This window comes from Muntiacus reevesi, chromosome 1 (assembly GCF_963930625.1).
Source record: "Muntiacus reevesi chromosome 1, mMunRee1.1, whole genome shotgun sequence".
Lineage (NCBI taxonomy): Eukaryota > Metazoa > Chordata > Mammalia > Artiodactyla > Cervidae > Muntiacus > Muntiacus reevesi.
In genome coordinates this window covers 112,526,504-112,552,822 of record NC_089249.1, presented here as the reverse complement: position 1 = coordinate 112,552,822, position 26,319 = coordinate 112,526,504, and the positions used below count along the sequence as shown (strand labels likewise).

General features: G+C 40.5%; 1 protein-coding gene across 2 annotated transcripts in view; it reads right to left on the bottom strand.

Annotated features, from left to right (window-relative positions):
• TGFBR3 (transforming growth factor beta receptor 3) overlaps positions 1 to 26,319 on the bottom strand; it is a 194,567-nt gene that overhangs the window by 6,147 nt on the left and 162,101 nt on the right. Inside the window, exons 11-16 of one of the 2 annotated variants that reach the window (XM_065908873.1) lie at positions 25,650 to 25,790; positions 25,324 to 25,482; positions 20,237 to 20,536; positions 17,238 to 17,358; positions 8,105 to 8,146; positions 5,655 to 5,762 (exon numbers count right to left, since the gene is read on the bottom strand). In XM_065908873.1, the coding sequence (XP_065764945.1) occupies positions 5,655 to 5,762; positions 8,105 to 8,146; positions 17,238 to 17,358; positions 20,237 to 20,536; positions 25,324 to 25,482; positions 25,650 to 25,790 (871 nt within the window). The remainder of the gene's footprint in view (positions 1 to 5,654; positions 5,763 to 8,104; positions 8,147 to 17,237; positions 17,359 to 20,236; positions 20,537 to 25,323; positions 25,483 to 25,649; positions 25,791 to 26,319) is intronic. The other variant, XM_065908884.1, reaches the window with a different exon arrangement.

Here is a 26,319-nt window from a genome sequence, read left to right as displayed (position 1 = left end):
GCCATCAGAAGAAATATGTTTAGTCTTCATGCTTTTCTCCTAAAATCTCAAACCACGGAGGAAGAGACCCTTGGGAAGGAGAATGAGTAGGGAAAAGACGCATCTGGCACATGTTGTCCCCAGGAAAAGGGTGTGTTACAACAAGGATTCATCCCACTCAGCTCATGTATTAGCCTGCAGCTAAGCCTCAATATTGCCAGAGATGCCCTTAGAAACAGAAAAAAACATATTTTAAGGGACAACCTGTTTCCTTTCTTCAGTTTAGCATGGAGCTGTTCAAATCTGATTTCCTGCCACTTTCTGGCAGTTTACAACTGGATTCTTATCCCTGTTTTTTTAGCATGGCAGGTCCTAGGGAAGAAACTTTAAGATGTGAATAACATGGAGAAGCTCTATGGGGAAATAAGAATAGAAGAATTTTAAAGAAAAGTGAGAGGAATCTCGATTATTTAGCCCAAGGCAGATAGTTTGCAAATACTGGCCACAGAGAATTATTACAGAGAGGAGCAGACAGGTGTTCTTTATCTCCCTGGAGGGCAGAACATGAGGAAATGAGTTTAAATGGCAGTGATAGAGATTTAGGTCACAAGGAAGGGAACTTGCTCATTATGAGGACTGGTTAGTTATAGTGGGAATTTGTGGAATTTCTTTCTTGGGAGATATTTAAGCATTGGATTGAAAACCATGTGCCTGGGGGTGATTCATACTCAACGTTACTTGACACTGCAGAAAAAACAAAGATATTTCTCTCTTAGGCCTATGTGTTGGTTGCAATTTTGTACCAATTGTCTCAATCTCTTGATATCCTAATTGCAACTATTTCACAAACTCACTCTAGTAAGGATAGTGAACTAGACCACCTTTAGAGAAGCTTTCCATCACTATTCACTATTTTCAAAAATTGTCCCTCCTCACTCTTCAAGCTAAAAGACTTTCCTTGTGCAGGCAAAACTTTGCAGAAGGGGTGAATTAGATGTTGTTATAAGTTATGGAGAAAGGGAGAAATGTTCCAAGGAAGGAAGCAAGATCTTTCAAAATATTCTGCTTCCCACTTTCTTTCAATATTACTGCAATGTGACCAGCCTGTTTCACACTTGCACTTTGGTTTTCCATGGGCATCATATTTGAACTCAACCTGAGCACTTGGGTGAAAAGCGTGGATCCTGCCTTCTTTCCAGTCATACGAGGGTTTCCATCTATTCCACCTGCATCATTCTGATCCCTGTAACTCAGTCTCCTGCCTCCAACTTTAGTCACACTTCAGCTGATCTTCTTGCTGTTTCTGAATTACATTTGGGAGCATGGAGAAACTTCAGACTTCTAGAAACATCTGAAGCCTCCAGACACACTCCTGATTAAAAGACATGATTCAGGTGGACCTGGGTATGTGCTTGACTTCTGCTTTAAGAACACACTGTGTATTCAACTAAGGATTGTTGAACAGAAGCCTGTTAAACAGAAGTTTACTCTCTGAAGAGAATGAAACTGTGGTTCTGGGAATGACCAACACCAGCACAATTGAGGTTAGAGAAACACAATGACAGAGGAGAACAAAATTAATGCCTACATGTTGAATGTTATGACCCCCAGAATGTTGACAGCCTGATCTATAACCTCCAAGAAGGAAATAGGAAAACCTGTTTCACAGAAAACATGATGAACTCAAGAGGAAAGATCCAAAGATGTGGTATCAGGAGTTCCTCAATAAAAGGCCCAGCTAGATCACCCTAAGTGAAGTTCAAAATCAATATGTTTCCACCCACAAGCTCAGAACTTCCCTATTTTAAAATAATTCTATATTAATATTCTCAGAGAGATAAGATATTGTACCTGTAAGATAAGAGTAGGACATGTTTCTTTAATTCATGGGAAAAACTTCTTGGAATTAACAAACTTGAAGGCAATATTAAAAATGCAATAAGAAACTGAAAGATAAAAATGAAGAAATCTCCTAGAAAAGAAAGGAAAATTATGGAAAACAGAAAAGGAGAATTACAGCACAATTCAAGAAAGTTCAACTTTCAAATAAGAAGATTTCTAGAATGAGAGAATAGAAAAAACATGGGCAAGAAAAAATAAATAATTCTAAAAAATCTCAACAATAAAGGACATAGTTTCTAGACTGAAAGGCCTCAATTAATGCCCAGCATAATGAATGAAAATACACCTACATCAAGCACTATCATTGTAAAGTTTCTTCCAGAGAGAAAAAAAAAAAGAGACAGATTAGGAATCTGAATGACTTTGAATTTCCCAAAAGCAATCTTCAGATCTAAAAGTCAGTGAGGTATGCTTTCAAAATTTTGAAGAAAAAACACTTGAAGTCTAAAATTCTATACCGTGGCAAACTATCTATTAGTGTTTATATAAAATGAGGCTATTTTCAAACATACAAATGATATTTTCACACATGTGAAAAACATTTCTCTCTTATGTTCCCTTTAAATGAAGAAGGAGGACGACACAGGATCCATGACACAGGACATCTACAACTCAAAAGTATTGAGGAAAATGAGTCAGCAGAATACCTGATGTTTGAACATGTATGTGTAAAAGGAGATTGAGACAACTGGAAGAGTCAACAGATGTATTCATGGTGATGGTTTAGTTGCTAAGTTGTATACCAGTATATTTCTATTTGGAGGATGATTTCGGCCTTTAAGCTATGTACATATTGTGATAAAGTTAAAAAGTTTACTGAAAAATATAAATAAATGCTTTTGCTCCTCTCCTTAAAAAAAAAAAGAAAAAAAAAACCATATAATATTGCACACAACTTTTGGGACCTTCATGAGTCAGTTTAGGGACTCTGACCTTGTTAGGTTCCCAGGAGCAGGAAGATTCTGTGACTCCATTCCAGTACCATTTCCACCCTCACTGCCCCTCCTCTCTGCACTATCTTAGTGGAGAATGTAAGTTTTAGGAGATCTCCACAGTTCAAGCCTAAGGCTTGGTTCTGTGCTCTGTGCTGCAGATAGAGTGGAAAGCACAAAGGAAAATATCTAAACTGAGGACTATTTTAGCTACAGGGGCAGATGTTGCCTGAACCCCCAAATATACCATATAAGGTCTGAGTTCCACAGTTTAGATTATTGCGGAAATTGAATGGACTGAGTCAGTGTCTGTATAGACACCTCTTTCCATTGGCCACAGCATTATGATCTTTTCATCTAAACTTGCTGCGGCTGATCCAGCTAAGAAACAGAGGGGGTTCTCAACAGGAAGCTACCACTTGGTCCTGCAGTAAGTCTTTTTCTTTCTTGCACAATGCTGGTATTCCTTAGGACTGGCTTTTAAAGTGAACCAGAGGCTACAGCTTTTAATAAAGTCATTTCAAGCTGTGATGCTAACAGGTTTAGAATCCAAATGACTAGAGTTTAGAGTCCAAGTGTCTAAATAAAGTCTTTCAGCTTCCAAATGAGCCTAATTTATTTTGCTGGAAACCATCACAGGAAGGGCTTTGGGTTTTTGTTTTTAAATCTACTTATAAATCTATTTCTATATTAACAAAACCTAAAAACTCCTTAAGTCTCTGTTTTCGGGGAGAAGGGAACAGTAAAAACACATCTCAGAATTTAACGAGCAGCAATGCATGTCATAAAGTCAGGTTTTGCTCTTTCCCAGGTCTGTCAGTGTATCTGTGGATGAGAGTCTGGGATTATCAGATGGGAATTCAGTGGGGTTTGTTCCCACAGTGACACCATTTGGTTGCCCTTTTTTGCCTCGAGCTGGCTTCATGGCCCTCCTGGCCTGAGATCAGATTTCAGAGTTTGGGAGTGTAGCTCTAGTAGCAAGGCCAGTCATGATCAGCAGGTATGTGGTAAGCATCTGTGGGTGACTACCTTGTAGAAATCTTCAGGGCTACAGAGTCTTCTTGGAGTACTTTCAAGTTCATTCCTAATAAATATAGCATAAGCTGCCAAGAGCTCTAGAACTTTACAGTCATGCAGGAGACTGGGGAAAGTTGCAAAGAACTGTGAGTCTGAGATTTGGATGTGGTGGTACTCCTGTAACAGAATTATTCACTCAAAGATGCTCCTCTGCTAAACATTGTCCCTTCCAGTGCTTGTGTAAGCTGTTCATGAAGAACAACATTCCTAAATGGATTCACAGATGTCCATATATCCTTAGTCTAACACTTAACAGACTTACTTCCTTTTGCTCACATGAAACAGTCGACCCTTGGAAAACGTGGGGCTTAATCTGCATATGACTAACAGTCCATCTTCTGGATACAAAGTTCTTCTGCATCCGCAGATTCTACCAACCATGGACCATGACAGTAGTATTTACTCTTTAAAAATAATTGCATATAACCCATACTGTTTTAAGAGTAACTGTCTTCACTCAAAGGTTGTTGATCAGGAACAATAATCTAAGGACTTAAAGCACTACTGTTAAACTCCTAAAATTTGCTTTGGACTGTGTGACTTTCCTGTGCTTGGCACCATAGGGTTCATTCTGCTCCTTCTGCCATAATTTAAAATAACTCAGAGAATGCAGTATTTTAAGGGAAGATTCTGATGAGGATTAAGATATGACTTCTCAAAACACCCTTCCATACTTCTCTTTCCTTGAAAGCAGTCATTGCTTCAGCTTGGCCAGTTAGACAGCCCAAGGTAAGGCCAAAGATTGTGGCATGCACTGGTTCAATGGAAAATAAATGAAACTCTAAACAGAAAGTCTGTGCCTCACTATCTGACTGATCAATTCAGCATCTTATCCAGGTTCACAGTGTAAATAAGCATATAAAAACAGACATTCCTAAAAATATAAAAACACAATACCAGCTAGCTTGCTAGACATGTCTCAAAATGCATGTCTTTCCTTCCCATATTTACAAGGAACCTAAGAAAGATGTTATGAAACAGCAATCTATTTGTTCCTTCCTCTTGCACTACAGATACCCCAAGCCTGGCTTGCATTCTGTCTTGGGGTCAGAACAAGTTTTCTTTCTATTCAGGCCAGAATGTTTCTACCTTGGGACTAGGGGGTAAGGGGCAGGAAGAAAAGCACATCATAATTTGTAGGGGTGGAAGAACATAACTTGAAAACAAACAGCTTTGTTTTACTACTTCTATTTACAATTCATGAAAAAATACTTTAAAATTTTAAATAACTTTCAAGAGAAGAGAAGAGAATTCAGTGTTTATCAAAGAAGAGATGGTATGGGTTTAAAAAGGTTGGGAAATGCTGGTTTAAGCCATTGATGAGGGCCTCTGGTGGACAGCGCTCAGCACCTTAGCAGATGTGGTAATAAAATTTTGGCTTCCCCGCTTACTTCCTGTCCATTTATATGTCTATTCTGAAGTTCTCAGCTTTGGGTGAATGGTTTATGTTTCTAGTTTGTCTACATTAACTTTCTTTGATTAAGTTCTAACCACAAAATAGTTTTATTAGAAGCTAAACTTCAGCAACATCTCAAATATAATTAACATAGTTTAAACATTCCTTTTCTACAACTGCTTAAAACAAATTATAGTTTTGCAAAACCCAGTTCATGCCAAATACGTAAATGTGAAAATGGTGGGAATGAACTTTTCTTTCTTCTGTTCATTATTTCGTCCATTCATCCATGCAGAGAAATACCAAACGTCCACAGTATGCCAGGCACACAGGATGTGTACCAGCTGAGAGGCAACAGTCACACTAACCTGTGTGAGAATAGATGTACCACAAGGCCCCCGTCAGCAGCGCTCCAATCACAAATGCTGCAAACGCGATGCCCATCACGGTGAGGGTGTCCAGACCGTGGAAAATCTCTATAACGATAAGAAACCAATGCATACTTTGAGTGAGTCAGCATCACATGCTGCAATTTTATATTCGTTTCACAAGTATCATCAGAGAGGCTGAAAACCAACTAACAAACTCTGAGGATAAAAAGTGGATTCCAACAAAATACACTATATTTGTAACTTGCAAATATTTTCTCAAAAGAAAAATGAAATTCTCAGATTTCCAAGATACTTTCAGTTTGCAACTTACTTTGAGCATCAAACTTACTAAAAAGTCAGATTTGTCAACTCTGTAAAACTTTAGACCTGTGGTTCATTGCCTCCGTCTGAGGACATACTATTTGAACAGTAAAGGGGCTTGAAAGTCAAAGCTCAAGATGCTTGGGAAAATAAGGGAAACATCCATTATCAAAATCTGGCTTCTTATTCATTGAACATTGAGACCCTATGCAAAATACAATGATACACTACACAAAAACCACAAGCCAAATACTGTACAAACATACTTCCCTGAACATTTAAAACATGAAAGATAACAGGAAGGAAAGTGGTGAGAAGGAGAAAACAGAATAAGAGTAAACTGTTTCTGTAGAACATAACTTTCACTGACCTCACATTTAAACCCTCCATCGCAATAATTACCTATTGTGTCATTTAACACAACCTACTTTTTAACACTTTTCCAACCATGACCTTTCTATGAGGGGAATGGAAGTACTCCTCAGTGGGGAGTGATGTCAATTTTATGGTCAGCAAAACATATAAATAGAACCAATTTGGCAAAGATTTTCACATTTGAAATTAATTCCAGGCCACAGAAATAGAACATTTCCTTTCATTTAAGAGAATTACCTTCTTTGAATCACTTATAAAAAGTAAAGATCAGTTTCTAAGAGAGAGAGGTTTTCAGTGGAATAAAATTTCTAAAGTTTTTCTGTTTCTAAAAAAATAAAGTACAGGATCTCTCTGTTACTTCAATACCATTTCTGTGTTCCTCTCCAGTCAGAAGTGACTCCAGATGGTCTCTTTGTAAATTCAATCACTTTACCTTTCAACTCACTTCAGTGTAAGATACAGGTGTAGATAAATGTGACCCCGGAGCAGCCCCAGCACTCAAAAGGGCTCAGGAAAAGCGTGACACTGTGGAGAAGATTCTGAAGGATCCAAATTCCCAAGTTCTGGTTCCTATTCCTCTAGCCATGTGCCCCATAGTGTTCATTTAACTTCTAAAAAATGGGACAGCACCCTTATCTTCTGAAGGCAGTGGGTAAACAAAAGGAGTTTGCAAAGGGGCTGGGGATCCCCTAGAAGGAATAAGAGCTGGGAAGGACATTATGAAGGTTAGGACAAACCAAGCCATCACCCTAATTTAATTTCGTCTGTAGGACAGATATTAAAATATGACTTGTTTTTTCATGCCTACAGATGAAAAGTAGGGCGTGATTAAAAGTTTTGAGTGAAAACACTCTAAAGGTCTAAAGACGGAGGTGTCATTTATGAGAATCACACTAAGGGAGTACAGGAGAATGTGTCCATCTGTGTCTCTTTCTGGGTTCATAATACTGTTCTGTGATATTGTTAAAATAAATACTCTTAATAGAATGGTTTATAAAGTATTTAGCATAAAGAAACTCTCCAGGCTAATTCTTATGTATACATGATGGAATTAGCCATGGAGACTAAATCTGGAATGTCTTAAGGAGGAAAAAAAGTAAAGCGTCTCCCCACAGGCAACATTATCTAGATGAGTTCTGGGTGCACAGCCAGAAAGCCCAGGCTCTAGTCCTGCTTCAGTGCCAATTATAACCGTGGGGAAGTCACTGAAACACTTCTGGGTCAGAGTTTTCTTCTGTATAAGCAATGAAATTGCCCCAGATGATTTTCAACATTATCATTTTGTAGCAGTTGGTCTCTCTCTCTGTCTTCCAGGTGTTCTCAACACCCCTTGGACTAGTGATTGCCTTAATGGTATAGCATCTAGTTCCTTCAGCGCTGCTTCTCTGAGCAGAAAGATACAGTTGATGATACAAAAAGCAAACCACTCCCATAGCTACATGTTAAGTCTTTCAGATCACAACCACTCAAGGCAGGTAAATGATGGACTTCTCCAAAACTAAGAAGCTACTACATTCCTTTAAGGTGATACATACCAATGGGTCAACAAATTCATATTTAAAAACGGTAGAGAGGAAAAAAGAAAGGGAAAGCAGGAAGGCAAAAAGAAAATACGAGAAAAAAAAAGGTGAGGGAGAATGAGAGCAGAAGTCTCCTTATCAAAACTCAGGGTCTGGCAAATGTTCCATAACCAACTCATTCTTATAAAAGCCCAGGAGGCTTTATTTCAAAACAGTTGCATAAAGACTTACGTGGAGAAATTGGAATCGGTTCCTTGATACTTGGACCTGTTTCTGAAACAAAAACATAAATCACGATGCATTCTACAGGGAAACCAAGTTCTAAGCAAGAGGTTATCAAAATCTCAGTAGAGGCTGACATTCTATTTGTGAATACCTATTTTGTGAAAAGTCTGTCAATTATTCTATTTAGATATCAAGACTGTAACATGGATTACTCAGAAATTTTAAGCACTGTACTTTGTTAATGATCAACTGTATACTGTCTCTAATCTGAAGAAAAACTGAAAGCAAACACCTAAGCTTAAGGAATTTGAGTCTGATAATTCATGTGTGTGTGTGTGCGTGCATGTGCATGCACACATGTGTATATACCTTTCTCTTTATTTACAAAAGGATGCAGTATCTTTAAGTATCATGTTTATCCAGTGTATTTAATATTATCCCACTTTCAAAAAGTCTTTCAACATACACACGTATTATAAAAAGCATCTTTATTCCTCCTCCTCCTAACATCATCATCCTATAGTTCAGCTCCTCTTCATGCATCCGCATTATTGCAAAGTTTCTCTAACTGGTCTCCTGGTCTCCACTACTGCACCCAACTCAAATGTTTCCTCCCCATACATGCCCCCAAAGTGACTTTTGCAGAGTCCAGGACTGATTATGTTATTGTCCTGATTAAACCACTCAATGGTTTCCCTTCATTTACAGGAAAAAAGTCCAAACTCTCGAGCATGGAACAGAGTGATCTGCCTTCCTTCTGCCCACCTCTCTCCAGCCTCCTTTCCTAATGGTTCCTCACCCATGCTGGGCTCCTTGACGTTAAGTTCCCCCACTTCTCCAGGCGGTTCCATTGTCATCACAAGTTGCAAGCCATTCCCTCAAGTACCCTCCCCGCACGACCTGCTCTGCTGGCATTTTCAGGGAAGGCATTGGTTCTCTGACTCTCTCACAGCCCCATACCCACCCCAGCAGGGCAAATCTCTCCCACTCTCATCCTCTCCCTCTTTTGTGATAAAGGTGCCACATCACATCTAAATTCTCTTAATTTTTTCCACCTCCAGGGCAGAGTCTGGATCTTATTCACCTGCAGACCCTCAGGGCTCAGCCAGGAATAGAAGAGTCTTTACCAGAGAGCTCAGTGAAGGACAGTTAGAATGTTGCTGTGCTTTTTGATGCATCAGGCTTCCCTGATGGCTCAGACGGTGAAGAATCTGCCTGCAATGCAGGAGACTTGTTTTTGATCCCTGGGTCGGGAAGATCCTCTGGAGAAGGGAACGGCAACCCACTCCAGTATTCTTGCCTGGAGAATTCCATGGACAGAGGAGCCTGGAGGGCTGCAGTCCATGGAGTCGCAAAGAGTTGGACACGACTGAAGCGACTTAGCACGTACACACTTTTTTCTAAACGGATGCAATAGAGGAATTTTGGAATAAGACTGTATGAAAATGCTTATAGGCTTTGACATTTCTATACAATGCCTTCGTGTTCAGAGAGTGCTATAGAGCCTGATCTCATTTGAGGTTTCAACCAGCCCCATAAGGGAGGCAGAAACAGAATTTTTATCAGTATCTTACAAAAAAGCAGCCTGAGACTCTTTATCATGTGACCAGCCCAAGGTCACAGCTGGAAAGCATCAGGGTAGGGGCTGACCCAGGATTCCACATTCTGCCTAGAAGGCTAAATGACTGGTGAGCGGGGCTCTGTCCTTAGCTAGAGAAGCACTGATTAAACAGCTGCTTGTGAAGAGCTATGTGCTCTTCTCAATAGTCAGAGTATCATTGGCCACAGGGCAGCATATCACAGTCCACCATTTATTTTTGTACAAGTGAACTAAAGATGAATTTTATATTTGTAAGTCATTGGAAAAAAATAAAAATATTTCATGACATGTGAAAATTATACACAATACAAACCTATTAGTAAAGTTTTATTTGAACATAACGAGGCTCATTCATTTATATACTGTCCATGGCCACTCTTAGGCTGCAACAGCAGTTAAGTAGTTGAGGCAGGGACTCCATAAGCCACAAACTGGACATATTCACCATTTGGCCCTTTATAGAAAAAGTGTGTTAAGTCCTGGCACACAGACTCTACCCCTGTTCTCGAGAGTTTAAAAGTAACGTGTTTAGTGCCTCTCCTCATCTCCATATTTATTCAATAAAAAAGGAACACACACCTTGTTCTGGAATCCAAAGTAAAGCAAAAAAAAAAAAAAAAAAATGTGAAAAATTGACCAAAACAAGCAGCATTTGAGTTGATGTTTATAAAATAGAGAAGCTAGACAGGATTGTTAAATTCTCGGGATTAACCACCTCAGCTGGTTGAGAACATTGGTGAAGCATGGGGTATCACGGGCTAGCTCCACGGGGAGGATCGCCATGTGATGAAGCAAAGCCACTGCAATTGAAGGGCAGCCCCTGGAGCGCCCCTGGGATGAGGACACATGAGAAAGTTATACTTAAATAAAATTACTAAGAGAACTGAAATAATTCTGTGTTGTTAAGAAAATGTATCTCAGCGTGCAGAACACATACCAACTACACAAGGCACATAAGAGGCTGTCTCCTGAGAGGTTGGCCCCACCAGCCTTACTGGCAGCAATGAAGCAACAACAATGATGCCTTAACATTTGTACATTGTATAGGGTTTTACAGTCGACAAAAAAGCCTTCACTTATATTTTCTCATTTTAAATTCCCAAGGGTCCTATGAAGTAGGGGCATCTAACCACAAAATTCTCCCATTTGTAAAAAGTAGTGGTTTGATATGCTGAACTAAGTCCAAAGGCATTTAAAGGTCTCTATAGGGTTCATCATGCGAGAAATATACACACTTCTGGGAAGAGTTCCATCCAATCAACCACCCATGGTTAAACTTTGTCACTCAGAATCCCCAAAAGGTTTCAAATAATGATTCTCCCCTAAGGAGACCTCGTATGTGAGAATGTAGGTTTTACAGTAAAGCCTGCGTGATAGATGACACTATTTGAAAATTCTTAATGGATTTACATTATTACCTAATCCTCAAATTATTACCCCACCCCAAATAGAGGCCTTCTCACACAGCTAAGCACAAACAGTTGTTGCTCGTTTCCGAGGGCTGAAGTTCCTCCATGCTTTCCGCGCATAAACAATAACAAGCACAGGCTGCAGAACCGAGGTTCAAGGATTTTATCCTCTTACTTTTGTGTTCCAAAATTCCCAATAAAGCCTGAGTATAACTAAAATAGTTTGATCTCCACTGGAACCCTATAATTGAGTTGGCATGCTGAAAGGAAAAGAGTGGACACAACAATATTTACTTTTGGTTTAAGGGTACGATTGCAAAAAAGGAATCCTAGCCATTGCTGTAAAGAGAAATTTTAACAATAAAGATTTCTGCACAGAAAGAACAAACTATAATCAACACTATGAATTAAATCTTCTCATATACTCTGAGCAAACTCTGGTCTGCCTCTAGAACCAAAACTTCCCTCCTTAGATTGTTTAGTCATGGTTTTCATAAAAAAGATATTTCTTGGGTTATGCATGAGTAACTGACCACAACTTCTGTCCTCCCACTTTCAATTCAGTTCTCCTAAACATGGCAGGACTGGGCAGGCCCATAGGGAAATGAGGTGTCTAACTGGTACCCACATCTATTAGTATTTGGCACATAGGGAAGGATGGGGAGATAAAGAACTTGTGCATACCACTAAGATACAGTTTTTACTAACCTGACCACACTGTAAATCAATCCCTTCTCTGGCTTCTTTCAATATTTATGGCATTCACTGTAATTGCCGTCTCACTTATCTGTATCCTTTTACTAGATCAGTGGTTCTCACCCGGGAGTGATTTTTGCCCACTAGGCTCTCCAGGGGACATCTGGAAACATCCAGACACATTTTGGGTTGTCACAACTGGTGGTGGAAGGGTTTGTTAAGGACATCCAGTAGGCAGAGGCCAGGGGTGCTGCTTAACATTCCACAATTCAAAAGTCAACACCCCACAGCAAAGAGTTATCCAGCCCAAAATATCAGTAGTGTATTAGATTGTATCTTCACACTTGTTTTAAGCTATAATGAAAGTAGGGAAAGCGCTAGTCGCTCAGTCGTGTCTGGCTCTTTTTGACCCCTCGCCTGCCAGGATTCTCTGTCCATGAAATTCTCCAGGCAAGAATACTGGAATGGGTAGCCATTCCTTTCTCCATGCATTAGATTGTAAAGGCATCAAACATAGGAAAATTTGTATACTATATGCCAAGCATATAGTGAGTGAGTGAGTGAGTGAGTGAAGTCGCTCAGTTGTGTCCGACTCTTTGTGGCCCCTTGGACTGTAGTCTACCAGGCTCCTCCCTCCATAGGATTCTCCAGGCAAGAACACTGGAGTGGGTTGCCATTTCCGTCTCCAGGGGATCTTCCGGACTCAGGGATCGAACCCGGGTCTCCTGCATTGAAGGCGGACTCTTTAAGCTCTAAGCCACTAGGGAAGCCCAAGCATATAGTAGATCCTCAGTAAACATTTTTGGAATAAATAACCATAAATATGTGGCTCAGCTGGTAAAGAATCCACCTGCAATGTGCAAGACCTATGTTCGATCCCTGGGTTGGGAAGATCCCCTGGAGAAGGGAAAGGCTACCCACTCCAGTATTATGGCCTGGAGAATTCCATGGACAGTATAGTCCATGAGATTGCAAAGAGTCAGACACGACTGAGCGACTTTCACAAAAAATCATATATATTTTATTACTGCATACAAGCCTTAGCAATTTAACTTCCAATGTTGCTTTCAGAGTACTCTTCCTAAATGATCTGATGCTCGGTTCTCTACTCAACATCTTTTGATGGATCTCAGACTTTAGAGGTGCATACTGGAATATTTGTGAATCAAATGAAATGTCTGGGTTTCCTTCTAAACAATCCAGAGACAGGAAGTAATAAAACAAAATTGGCTATGAATTGGTAATTGTGGAAACCAGATGAATGGTTTGTATGAGTTCATTCTACTATTTCTTGTTTTTGTTTAGATTTGAAATTTTTGAAACTAGAAGGTTTTTAAAATGTGAAGCACACTGAATAAAATTAAAAAAAAAAAAAAAAAAAGAACCTATGATACCTCTCCCTTACTGAATAGAGACTGAATGTCTTGATCTGCTAACTAAGCATTTCTACCATCTTTCTCCTCAGCTTCCCCTGATCTTTACCTCTGCCTGAGGACAAAACCTGGCTGGGGCTTTAAAGTATTTTTGTTCTGGAAAAATCAAATGTGTTCCAAAAAGCAACGCCTCTCTTGGATTAATTTCCAACCGACATTCACAACTTGCCCTTTCACTCCCGTCTAATCCCCCCAGAAAGCCTAGTTTGGCTGAGATGTTAAGAGGAAGGAAAGGAAATTAACATTTACTGAGTGCCCATGATATGCCAGGTGCTGTCCTGAGCATACTTTAATCTTTAAAAAGTTACGTGGTGGAAATACGAAGAAAATTCAGTATTTTAGACACTTAACTTGCTAAGAATTATAGACTGTACATAAAGCATGGCAAATTTGGAGATGTTCTTTTGTGCCCATTTCCCTCCCATATATATGAATATATATATATATATATATATGCCCTAAACTTCAGAGAAATGATTACTTTTCCCTTTCACCATTAAAAAAAAAATCATCGCTGACGTGGTGTAATCACTTTTATTATGTAAGCCCAAGTGTTCTCAAATGCTGTAAAAAGCAGTCACAGCGTCCAAAGCAAACAGCACTAACATGCCTATATTTCAAGATATTTCAGAAAATATGGTAGGATGGCACCACCTCAACTATTTTAATTGTTTTGCCATAAACCATAATATGCATAAACTATTCACGTTTCCTGGGCTTTTCTTTGAGTTACAATTCAAAGTCACAGAACTTGTCCTAAACTTTAAGACTCTTAAATAGTTTACGTGTTTCCTAATATCTTAACCCTTTGGTGGAACACTTTTTTCCCTAAAACTCTTCACCTTCTTTTCATTTCATAATTATTAGAGCATTTGGGTGCTAACCTGCATACCAATGTGATATGACATGAACTGGGGAAGAGGCCAGGAAGAGGCATATGAAAGGACAGATGACTGCGTTGCTTGCAGATTTTGTTAAAAACTAGACTCAACCTAAAGGAAATCAGTCCTGATATTCATTAGAAGCACTGATGCTGAAGCTGAAACTTAAATATTTGTGAATCAATTTGGCCACCTGATGCGAAGAACTGCCTCATTGGAAAAGACCCTGATGTTGGGAATGATTAAAGGCGGGAGGAGAAGGGGATGACAGAGGATGAGATGGTTGGATGGCATCACCAACTCAATGGACATGAGTTTGAGTAAGCTCCAGGAGTTGGTGATGGACAGGCAGACCTGGCGTGCTATAGTCCATGGGGTTGCAAAGAGTCAGACATGACTGAGTGACTGAACTGAACTGAGAATCAACCTCCACCTAGGACAAGGCACAAAGATTTAAGAGCACAGGCTCAAAGTTCCTTGACTTGAATCCCAGACCCACCATTTATTCATGTGGTGTGACCTTGGCCAAGTTACTTACCCTTACTCTGTAATAGACTTGCCTCAAAGAGGAGCCTCGTGGATTAAATACTATTACCCACATAAAACATTTAGCATGAAGTCTTGTACTAAGTAAATGCTCAATAAATGTCAGATCAACATTATCATCATCTCCATCTTCATCATTACCACTAGCATCATTAGTATTGAAAATTTAAGCAAAAGAATTCTAATCCCAGAGTTGGTTCCCAAGGAACTGAGAGATCAAAGGTGGCAAAGATGTGTTGTGAAACTTAGGAAAGGTCCATTAATAACAGTGCCTCCCCCCCCCCCAAAAAAAAAACAACAGTGGCCCAGAGGAAGGACTCAGAATTACTTATTTAGTTTTGATGGCCTATTCTGCTTGCCCAGTGAAGAAAGAAACATCACCTGAAATGTGCCCTTGCTACTGGCAGTGGTAGCCACAGAGTAGCTCTCTGGCTGACTGTGAAGTAGACAACCTCTATCTGCTGCCTCAGAAAACCCAAGTGTTGGGAAATAAGGTGGACCAAATGGCCAGGGAGAGCTGGAACTTTGGCCAGGTCTCCAAAGAGTATGCATGTAGTAAAAGGATAGTAAACTGTCCCACTAGGAAATTTTTACCCCCAAAGTTATTCCCAACAAGAGAACTGCCCACTTCCAGAGATACTGTGTGTGCTAAGTTGCTTTAGTTGTGTCCAACTCTGTGCAACCCCACGGGCTGTAGCGCACCAGGTTCCTTTGTCCATGGGATTCTCCAGGCAAGAATACTGGAGTGGTTTGCTATGCCCTCATCCAGGTGATCTTCCTGACCCAGGGACCGAACCTATGTCTCCTGTCTTGGCAGGCGGGTTCTTTACCACTAGCACCACCTGGGAAGCCCACGGATACTGGGGTATTTGTTATCTTAATACAGTAACACATAAGACTGTCTGGCAGGAAGAACACTCATGATCCTGTTATTTTTCAAAGAAACCAATACTATCAGGCAAAGAGTCACATTTCTCTTATAAATGATTATTCCAATTCCCTGAGAGGTAGAAGGACAGCACAGACTCCAATGGCCTGCACTGAGGAGAAATCCTTCTAGAGTCAAAGGAAAATAAACATAAAAGATGAGAGGAGTCTCTCAAAAAGGCTAAAAACTGCCAGGAAACCTACCCCATTCAGTGGAAAGTTAGAAACAGCATTTGCATACAGCCCCTGAAGCCAGCCTACAGCCTAACCTTCTCAATTTGTTTAACAAACCTAAGCAATAAACTTTCTTCACCGCATGCTTCTCCACTAAAACCTAGTCTCAATTAGCAAATCTCATGAAATCGCTTTGATATTTGGTAAAACTTTCCTCTTGGACTTTTATGTAAAGAAAACTCTGAACTTTCAGGATAATTATACACCAAGTTTAAATAAAGGTAATTACCTAATTTACAAGAGGAATTACTTAAGAAAATACCACCAGACTTAAAGAATGAATGAATGAATTACTGGAAGTTATACTGCTGCAATATTAATGCCTAATTATTGTCTGGCACAAGAAAAAGCAAGCTGCTGCCTTCAATTACCGGCAGAATTACCTCTCTCAAAATAGGTAAGAGTAACAGATGCGAGAGTGTGGGGTGGCTGTTGCTGCTGTTACACCACTTTGACAGTACAAAACAGAGCCAGCTGTTGCCTGATTGTGATACACTTTGCAACACAATTAGTTTATTCTTATTTCTTTTCCCTTGGACCCAATAAATAAGGAACTACTTGGGCAATCCATTTATGGAAAGACTGCAGCTATTATAACTGTTTTAAATGGCTAAAAATCAATGAATAAACAAACAACAACAAAAATACTGATGAGGAACCAATAAACATCTAATGCTTACATCTCCCACCAACTTGAGGATGGCTGGGAAATGAGTGAAAAATTGTTTTGCCTCTTCAAACAGTACAGCTGAGTGTTATGGCTGAGAAGGCCTCTGGGAGTCATCTGGTCCAACCCCCTTTGTCCAGATAAAGAAAATGAAACCCAAGGACCTGACAGGAGAGCTCCAGAGTCCCACAGCCAGCTAGCAGGGAAAGCTTAGAGCTGTGCATAAAATTCTAAAAACGAAACGATAAAAGCACATTTGAACAGTGGTTTTCAACGTCTTTCTGCCGTGATACCTAAGACAGATGGTGTTCACATACATGGTACCCTCCCCAAAGGCATCTGCGATCCCTGACAAAGCACTCTAATAGCTTGTAGGCAGCACAGCCTTTACCAGGAGGTCAAAGAAAGATGGGCTGTGGACTGCGTGCAATTCCAGAAGGAACTCTAACCCTCTCCAACACGCTTGAGGAAGTATATCTGCATGCAGGGCGAGTGACATCATGACAGACAACCGAGACTCTGATCTAATATTTAAAGAGGAAGTAATTGGCAAAGGTATCATTAATGCACAGCAGCAGGAGAACCAACTAAACAAAACTCTGTGGGCAAAGAATTCTTTTCTAAAGCTACTAAATGGTCATTAATTTATCTTTCAAATAAAACTGGGCTTTGATTTACAGTACTGCAGCTTCTTTACGAGTAGCACACAGGCCACTGTTCTCAGACCGAGCCTCCCCAGAACGCACCTTTAAATGGTACTTCATGGTGGATAACAGCGAGGGGCCTGGTGAACGTCTTCTTATTCTGCATCATGGCCCAGATCATTGAGGCATCCAGCGAGGTGCAGGCTTCATCAGGAAGCACACACTGCAGAGAGGAGAACAGAGTCAGGGGGTCACTCAAAAGGGCCAGCATGGTCGTCCTGTGGCCCCTTATCAGACAGCTCACAGCTGTTTACCCCAGAAAAACAGGACACCAGAATGGTTTTCAAAGAACCAGCAATAATCTGAGAGCTATGAGAGCAGGCTCAGTGTATTCTCAGCTGCACTTGAAGATCCAAACATTGCTGGATGGATTCCCACAAAACAACTGGAGGTTTTAGTGTTATTTAGTCTGAAAAATAAAATAACTATATGACGAACATTGGCCCTTCACCAAGCTGGCTTACACATAAATGGTTCATGTTTGTGATTTGTGATGGTAGGAAATTTCATGTATTGCATTATGAGGGTGACAGATTTTACATTTGCTGTCCAAAAAGATAATCATTTGTCAAGTGCATTTGATTTTTTTTAATTACAGTATAGGCTCATGCAAAATGAAGTTTTCCAGGGTCATCTGCTTTTAATGTTCCAAAATGAAGTCCTAGGGAGTTGTGCCTAGGGGTGGAGGCCATGAGATCAGCTGTTTCCAGCTATTTTCAGGCTCCAAACTTAGAACCAGCATGCCCAAGCCTGGTGTATCTGTTTCCATTACCTTTTCCTTTAAAATAATTTTGGCTCCTTGTCTACGCCCATCAATAGGTGAAATGCTAATGTCAGTGACATCCAATCACTTTTGTTGAAAGGAGAAACATATCAATTATTTTTAAAAATCTATATACAGCAAGGCACCCAGAAAAGTTAACTAGCTTCCAGATCTTCTAGTCACAAAAGAGCAGAGAATTGTGGCTTTATTGTCATTGCTGCTCTGAGCAACCTGTAAGTCAGATACATGTTGTAAGACAATTCCCCTCTCCTCCAAGCCCTGCCCCAAACAAGAAAAGTCTTTACAACAACCCTCCTATAAAGGGAAACAATGGATTTTTAATGGAGAGATTTGCATTTTAGGAAGAGCTTTCTTACTTTCCTTCTAGTTCCTTGGTTAAGCAAGAGTCTAAAACAAATTCACTGCAAGATCCCGGGCAAGTCACTGAACCCTCTGCTCTCAATTTCATCAGCAATAGCCAGGGTTGGACTCAACAGTCTTTGAGAATTCTTCCTAGAAGAATCTTTGGCTCGGTCCATTGTCATAGAAAGCAGTCATAGGTGTGTGGCAAGATTAACCATAGGCCGTAAACAGAGGAAGAGTGGTAACAGCTCTAAAAGTGGTCCACTGTCCTCACCTCCACTCTCTCACCTGCTCTTCTACCAGGAAGGCAGGCTACATTATTACTTCACTGGTACAGACAAGGACACGGAGGTCCTGAGAGGTCAGGAACTTGCTAATGTCCTGTTAGTAAGAATCAGGCCTTCCTTCTTGGCCCCCATGCTCCTTCCACTCTACCCTGCCTTGGGTATAACCTTGGGCTTAGGGTCACAACCCATGTCAACCTCAGGTACTTAGAACTCTCCTTTAAATGTTCTAGAAGGAAATATTAGGACTAAATTTCACAGACTGATACACTATAAAGCTGGGTTGCTATAGGCCAGCCTCACTGAAAGGTGAGAGCCACAGCTATCAGTAAAGGCAGGGGTAACTGCCAGGCCTCCCCTCCGAGATCCCCAACTCCTAAAAGTTATTCTCTGGGTCCCACAGCCACACAGGAAGTTCTGCATGGCTCTCGACCACTGTCTGCTATGGCCCAAGCTTGATGGCCACTGGAAGGTGGAGGCCCACAAGGCTAGGGCACCAATGTTTCCTAAGGCAACCTAAAGAACACAGTCTAAATCACCTTTTATATATATATATATGTATATGCATGTATGTATGTATATGTATGTGTGTGTGTGTGCTCCCTGAGGACTAAGAGATCAGATTCACTATATTTTCAAATGTATTATAAAATTTCCTGTGGTCTAATGGAGAAATTGATGCCCAGGAGAATATAATGGTGCAAAGGATTCAGATAAATGACAGTCCGTCTCCTAACAATAATTTTTCCTTCTCCTTTTACACCTATCTCTCACAACCTATGTACCAGGTGAGAAAATTCTGTCCCTATAATACATTGCTAATGACACAGCTCAATTATTGGACTTTCAGACGTTGACTGATATGCAACTGTAAAAGGATGAGAAGTCAGCTTACACTGTGTGAGATATCTAACTAAAATAAACACACATACGAAGTTATACATAATTACGGCAGATCACAGAAACAAAACTAGACAGAAGATACCCTTTGTGCAAAAAGCCAAAACAATGAGGTCATTACCCTTGCAGATGCCCCCTACCATAGCCACACCAACAAGGTCAAAGGGTTCCGATTTCTGTTGTGGCAACAGCATGTACTGGTCTATGTGGGGAGCAACATGAGGCAAACATGACGAACCACAATATGAAACCAAGAAAAATTAAAATATTTGTTAGTTTCCCTTAGAAGTCCTCATGAGACAAGTCAACCTTATAACTCACACAGAGAAGGTCAAAAAACAACTGCAATACAAATCTCAGCGGGACCTGGAAAAATTAATCCTCACGTTGAACTTGTCCTTCGGCTCTGTGTACTCTTGGCACTGTGTACTATCTGAATAGCAAAGATAAAGCCAGACCTCTCCTTCAATGGAAAACAGTCTTGATTTATCGTTCATAAGATACTACTGAATAGCACGCACAGAAAAAAAAAGCATATGGTCAGGATTTATTCTCTAAGACTCCATAAAACTCACAGTTCCCTGCTAACATGAACTTTATGACTTTGACTGGGCAGTTCTCAAACCAAAAACCTCAACCTGCAGTAAGCTGTGATTAAACCTTTCTGGTAGGTCACTGCCTCACCTAAAGATGTCAAAATAACAGGAGAAAACAGATGAAGGCCCACTAACCTTAGGTAGCTTCTGGGGGTCCTTTTCCTTTTTGGTACACAACGTGAGCTCACACTGGAGAAAGAGCAGGGAGGTATTGAAGACGGGCTTAAAAACAAAGCTGAACCGTTTCTTATCTATCTCGGCTTGTGGGATAGGGAAGTGCACTCTCTTGGGACTGTAGAATTTCACAGATTCATCTTTAGGACAAATGTTCTCAATGATAGTATAATCCGACATCCTATCAGGGTTTGAATATGGAGAGATAAAGCACGTTTGGATGGCAAATCCCAGTTCTTGGTCGGCCTTGGTAACTGACACCTACAACAGAACAGAAAGCGCAATTCAGAAACAAGTCAGCATCTCACTCTCACTGTAGGCACAAGGACAACATATCGACGCGGCCCTTCTGATGAGAGACATTGCTTGATTTGTGTAACACACCTATACAGTCTTCTTTCTAATCGCAAACGTAACAGACTCATCGAAGAAAGAGATATTTTCCATTTAAATTTGGTATGGATGATGACAGTGAACCAGCCTGGATTCTAATATTCTAAGATTCTAATACAAGATAAATAAGTCTCTTTGACCTCCTATAAGTCCTCTGGGAAATAAAAATAAAAGTACATCATGTACCTGGAGTAGACTTTCCAAAATAAATAAAACACCAACAGGTAAAAACCCTAATGTCATAAGTGTTATCACTTGTAAGGCAACCTCTTTTTAAAAATTACTCAAAAAATAAAGGACAGAGGTAGATGTACTTAAACCAGGCAGGGAAGACCAAACTTCTAAACTGTAGCAAGTGAGAAGGAGCCTAAACACTGCAGGAAAGCCACTGATTCATCTAAAGTCCTGCTTCACGGTGAGCAAGCAGAGCTGGCTTCTGGGGCTAGATGTTGGGCATAGTGCAATCTGGTGGCGATCACGGGCCTGGCAAAGTGTCCCAGCTCTTCAGAGGTCCAAACCAGACCTTGCCAAGTACTCTCCCGTCACTCTCTAAGCCCAAGGGTGTTTTAAGGGAAATCTAATCTGGAACTGTTTCCGACTCATTTACACTTCCCTCTTACAAAACATTTGTATGGGCTATGTCCAAACCTTGTTAAGGTTCTTTTCTTTAGAAACAGGAAGTAGTGTGTGGCCAAGTGTAAACAGAATTCAAATCTCAACCACCCTGAACTCAGCTAAAATCTCCGAACCAGACTGGATTCTCCATCTGGCGACACATGGATCACTGTGTGAACTGCCTCTCCCCACTATTGCCTCATTTCTTGACTAAACTAAGAATCAAAATAAACTTAAACACTTTAGAAATAAAGTTGGTCCTTAACCATAAGCCAATAGCCCCAGAATCCTTTCAAAGGCATGAAGATATAAACACACTTTGCATTCTGAGATACCCACGGGAAATCCCTGACATTACATGGGGCTGTTAGCCCACGGCACTATTTTGAAAGATCCCTGAGTGGTTAACTGCAAGACACTCAACAGTGAAGATGATGAAGATGATAATGACATTTTGTTGTGCCTTAAAGCTTAATCCCTGAGAACAATTTTATAAGTATTTTCATCTTCATTTTATAAATGGAGGAAAAACTGAACACACAGGATAGATGACTTGTTCAAAATCATAGCTAGCAAATACTGGGGAAAACCAAGGCTTGAGCCCAGGTCTTCTGAACCCAAGTCCATTATCTCTTCACTATTTCACTACAGCTACAGGGTCAGTTCAAGATGCCCATGATGTGGTCAGGGAGGGTGCTTAGTAAGACATCTTTCCAGGAAGTAGTACTTAGTAGTCTGAAAATATTCACACTTCATTATTTTTACAGTATTTCTGAAAAATGAGATATTTAATCTTGGAAAAATGGCAAACTATATATAGTCTATTTACTCAAAAGTGCCCTTTAACATGAACTCAGAACCCACAATGCAAAAATGTGTGATAGAAGAAATGCAAACCTTTTCTCTAATCTCAAAGAAAGCATACAATGGCAGAATATCTAAGGTGCTCCAAAAAGTTGTTTGAGAGGAAAAAAGACTATTGTCAATAAATCTTTTACTCTGAAATGGACTGGAAGTGAGTAGTGGCAGGATTCTGCTGCTCACTCGCCATGAGCATTGACCCTTGGTTTCTCCCCCACAGAATGAGGGTACTGACACTGACTAGATACAGCGACTGTGACAATCTGTAAACTCAAAATTATATGCACACAACACAGCTCTCTGATAGTTAGGAAATGCCAGCTAATACTAGTAGTACTAATCTAGATTTAAATTTGGGGGGTTCTATTAGACATCAACCCTGAATATTCATTGGAAGGACTGATGCTGAAGCTGAAGCTCCAATACTTTGGCCACCTGATGTGAAGAGCTGACTCACTGGAAAAGCCCCTGATGCTGGGAAAGACTAAGGGCAATGGAGAAGGGGGCAACAGAGGATGAGATGCTTGGCTGGCATCACTGACTCAATGGACATGAGTTTGAGGAAACTCAGGGAGACAGTGATGGACAGAGAAGCCTGATGTGCTACAGTTCATGAGGTTGCAAAGAGCTGGACACAACTTATCGACAGAACAACAAAAACAATATATAGACTTATATTTTTAATTTCCCAAGACAAATGAACTGAAAGAAAATCTGCCAACTGTGTGACCAACTATCACCCAAAGATGACCAAAAACCAAGTGGCAAAACTGATAACGTCTTGGTTAAAGGAAGAGACTATGATCTAGAGAAAATAGGAGATTCTGGGAGGGGATGTGATAAGGATGGCCACAAGAGGAAACATGGAAATAGCTCTTTAGAGCAAGTCAATGATTAAGTTTTACTTACTTTCCCCAAATAAAAGATTTTATCAGCGGTAGATAGGCATGGCTACTATCCTATTTAGCAAAATATATGCCAATTTGCTCTCATATTTTATGTGGTTTAAAGCAATTTTAAAATAAAGTAGTTTATAACATTTCCCCCTTCCCCCAAATTCTCTTCAGTGCATTATTATGTATTTTCCCTGGTGGCTCAGCTGGTAAAGAATCCGCCTGCAATGTGGGAGACCTGAGAAGATCCCCTGGGGAGGGAAACAGCTACCCACTCCAGAATTCTGGCCTGGAGAACTCCACGGACTGTTTAGTCCATGGGGTCGCAAAGAGGTGGACACGACTGAGTGACTTTCACATATCATTTAATGATGTTTAAAATGGCATAGCAAAAAGACTTGGTTCGTTTTTTTCCATCACTTTCACGATGTCTTTGATTCAATTCAATTACGAACAATATAGATGATATATAAATGGGAAAATAGGAATGAAAAAGAAAATGTATTTCAAGTAAACCCACACTGGGGGTTGGGGGAGGCAGTTGGGGAGGAGGGAGAAAACCCAAAACATCCAGAGTTGGACGCATGAGGAAGATTTAAGGCAGCAAAGCCATAAATTGGCAAAGCCAGGCACACATCTGGAAAAGAACAAACTGCAGTTAAGCAGCACCCCTAAAACCTACAGTGCAATACTGCATCACTGACCAACCACACATGTGGATGGAGCAGCTGGAGTAGCAAGACGAAAACACCAATGCTGGATTAGGAGAGAGCTTGGACTAGGGACAGCACATAGAAAGCAGTATATCTTCCCTAATAGAAAAAGGAGTACCCAATGAAAGAGAAGATCTCTCAGAAGAGGGAAATCAGAAAGGAGGAGCTGATCCAAGAAAATGTCTAGAGCCTATGGGCTCCGTCCCAGAATCAGTACAAATGTGAGTTATTTGTCTTTCTTAAATAGAAATATGTGTACTGAAGTCACTTTTAATATATGGAAGTATCCCACTTTGGCCCCTTAAGCTTCTCCCTCCTCCCATAGTGGAGGACACCAGCCTACATCTTAGCACCAAAACCAGCTCGATAGAGGACGACTTTCCTGTAAGACCAGCAGACATCTGGGGCCACGAGGATAATTATCTTCTCTAGAATCCAGTCTGTGAACTCGGGTGTTTGCACTGCAAGGAGGTTACATTTTCTCCCCCTTGAAAATGGCACTTTGAGGATAAATGATGGCATCCTGTGGGCAACAGTGTGGTCTCTGGAGCCCAATGGACTGAGTATGAACCCTGACTCTGAACTCTACTAGGTACTAACTGTGTGACCTCAGACAAATTTGGGCCTCAATTTCCTCATCCACAAAATGGGGATATTAACAGTTCCGTGTCATAGAACTGCTCAGAAGAATACGAGAACTTATAACTGAGCTTGGCACAAAATAAATCTACAATAAACTTTAGCTGTTGGTATTTCATTATTACCACCACTATCTAATAGTTCTGTAGTCACTCCACAGATTTACACTATATGTGGTTATTACTGTTATATATAGGAAATAATTTTAATAAATTAGTAGATACATTGGGGCTTCCCTCATAACTCAGTTGGTAAAGAATCTGCCTGCAATGCAGGGGACCTAGGTTCGATCCCTCAGTCGGGAAGATCCCCTGGAGACGGAAATGGCAACCCATTTCAATATTCTTGCCTGGAGAATCCCATGGGCAGAGGAGCCTAGCAGGCTACAGTCCATGGGGTCAAAAGAGTCAGACAGGACTTAGCAACTAAACCACCAAACCACCACCATAGATACATTTAGATAATGATCTAGGGAAAAAAAAAACAATTTTCATGAGCTATGGTGACATACAATATTTCACTCAAAAGTATGCACAATTTAAAAGATAGCCTCTGAGGGGGTTTGAAATATTCCTTTGTTAACTCTGATATTCCAACTACTGAACGAATGCCTTTGGCAAAAATACAAAGGACAAAGTAAGGACAAGGTTTTATTAGAATTTATGCCCCTGATTAAAAAAAACAAAACATTTCATCCATTCATCTATAAAATGCTCTCTCCATTTAGCATAATGCAATGAACCCTGAAATTTCCTGTTTTGGTCAGAAACCAATGTGGAAGCGTCTTCGGAGTGAAGCCTTCACCCAGAGCTGGTCAAGGCTAAGGAAAGCAGTAAGAGGTCTGCCCCCAGGGGCTTTCACTCATGCTCTGGAGCCACTACGCATCTCAAATCTCGGCTAACCTAACAGCCCAAGGCTAACATATGGGTCTCACCTCAACATAAACGTGTCCATTCTCTGCCACAGAGAAGACCCCCTGGGAGGGCACGAGAAAGAGGTCAGTGTTGTACAGCTCCATGTTGAAAGTGACGTTTCTGTTGGGTTCGTCCTGGAAGCTACGGGGATTCCCCACCTGCCGCAGGCTACAATTAAACTGGAGAAAAGAAGAAAACAGATGGAAATAAATCACAGTCAAATGAAGCTTGTAGCTTTAGGAGCTTTAGCCTTTAACATCTGATTTTATTTTCCAATGGTCCCCGACTAAAGCCAACCAAAAACTACCTCTATAAACTCTATAAACTACCTCCTACAAACACATACCACCACAATTTCAGGTCGGCTGAAGAAGGAAGTGTCCCCTTCATCCGTATCTCCCGGAAATCCATTATCACCAGACTCCAAATCTTCATAACCATCTGGCCAGCCACTACTATCCCCAGAGGGTGGAACCTGAATCACAATCTAAAAGGCAAGGAAAGCACAATGTTATGAAAACACCCAATCACATACCTTTGGTTCCACCTCACATAAACACCCATGTAATAAATTCTGAGGTGAACTGAAAATCTGACTTGATTAAAAAAACAAAAAGTCTCCAAGTTTTTTTAGGATTTTATCCTCAAAGAAATGAAAAAGAAGAATCATGCCCAATGCATGAAAAATTAAGATTTAAAATAAAATATGTATTTCAAATAGTGTGAAAACACCAGACACTGAAATGGAGTTGGGTGGAGTTTTCAACAGGCCCAACTGTACTGTAGGGCGTGGGGGAGTTTCTCCTTAGGGGCCTTTATACTGAAAACTCTAAGAAACGCTGATTTGGCTAATCCAAGGAGTTCCTGTAAGTTCTGTCTGTCAAGATTTGATAGGGACTTCTCTGGTGGTCCAGTGGCTTAAGACTCCACGCTCCACAATGCAAGGGGCCTGTGTTTCATCCCTGGTCAGGGAACCATATTCCACATGCTGCAACTAAGAATTTGCATGCCAAGGG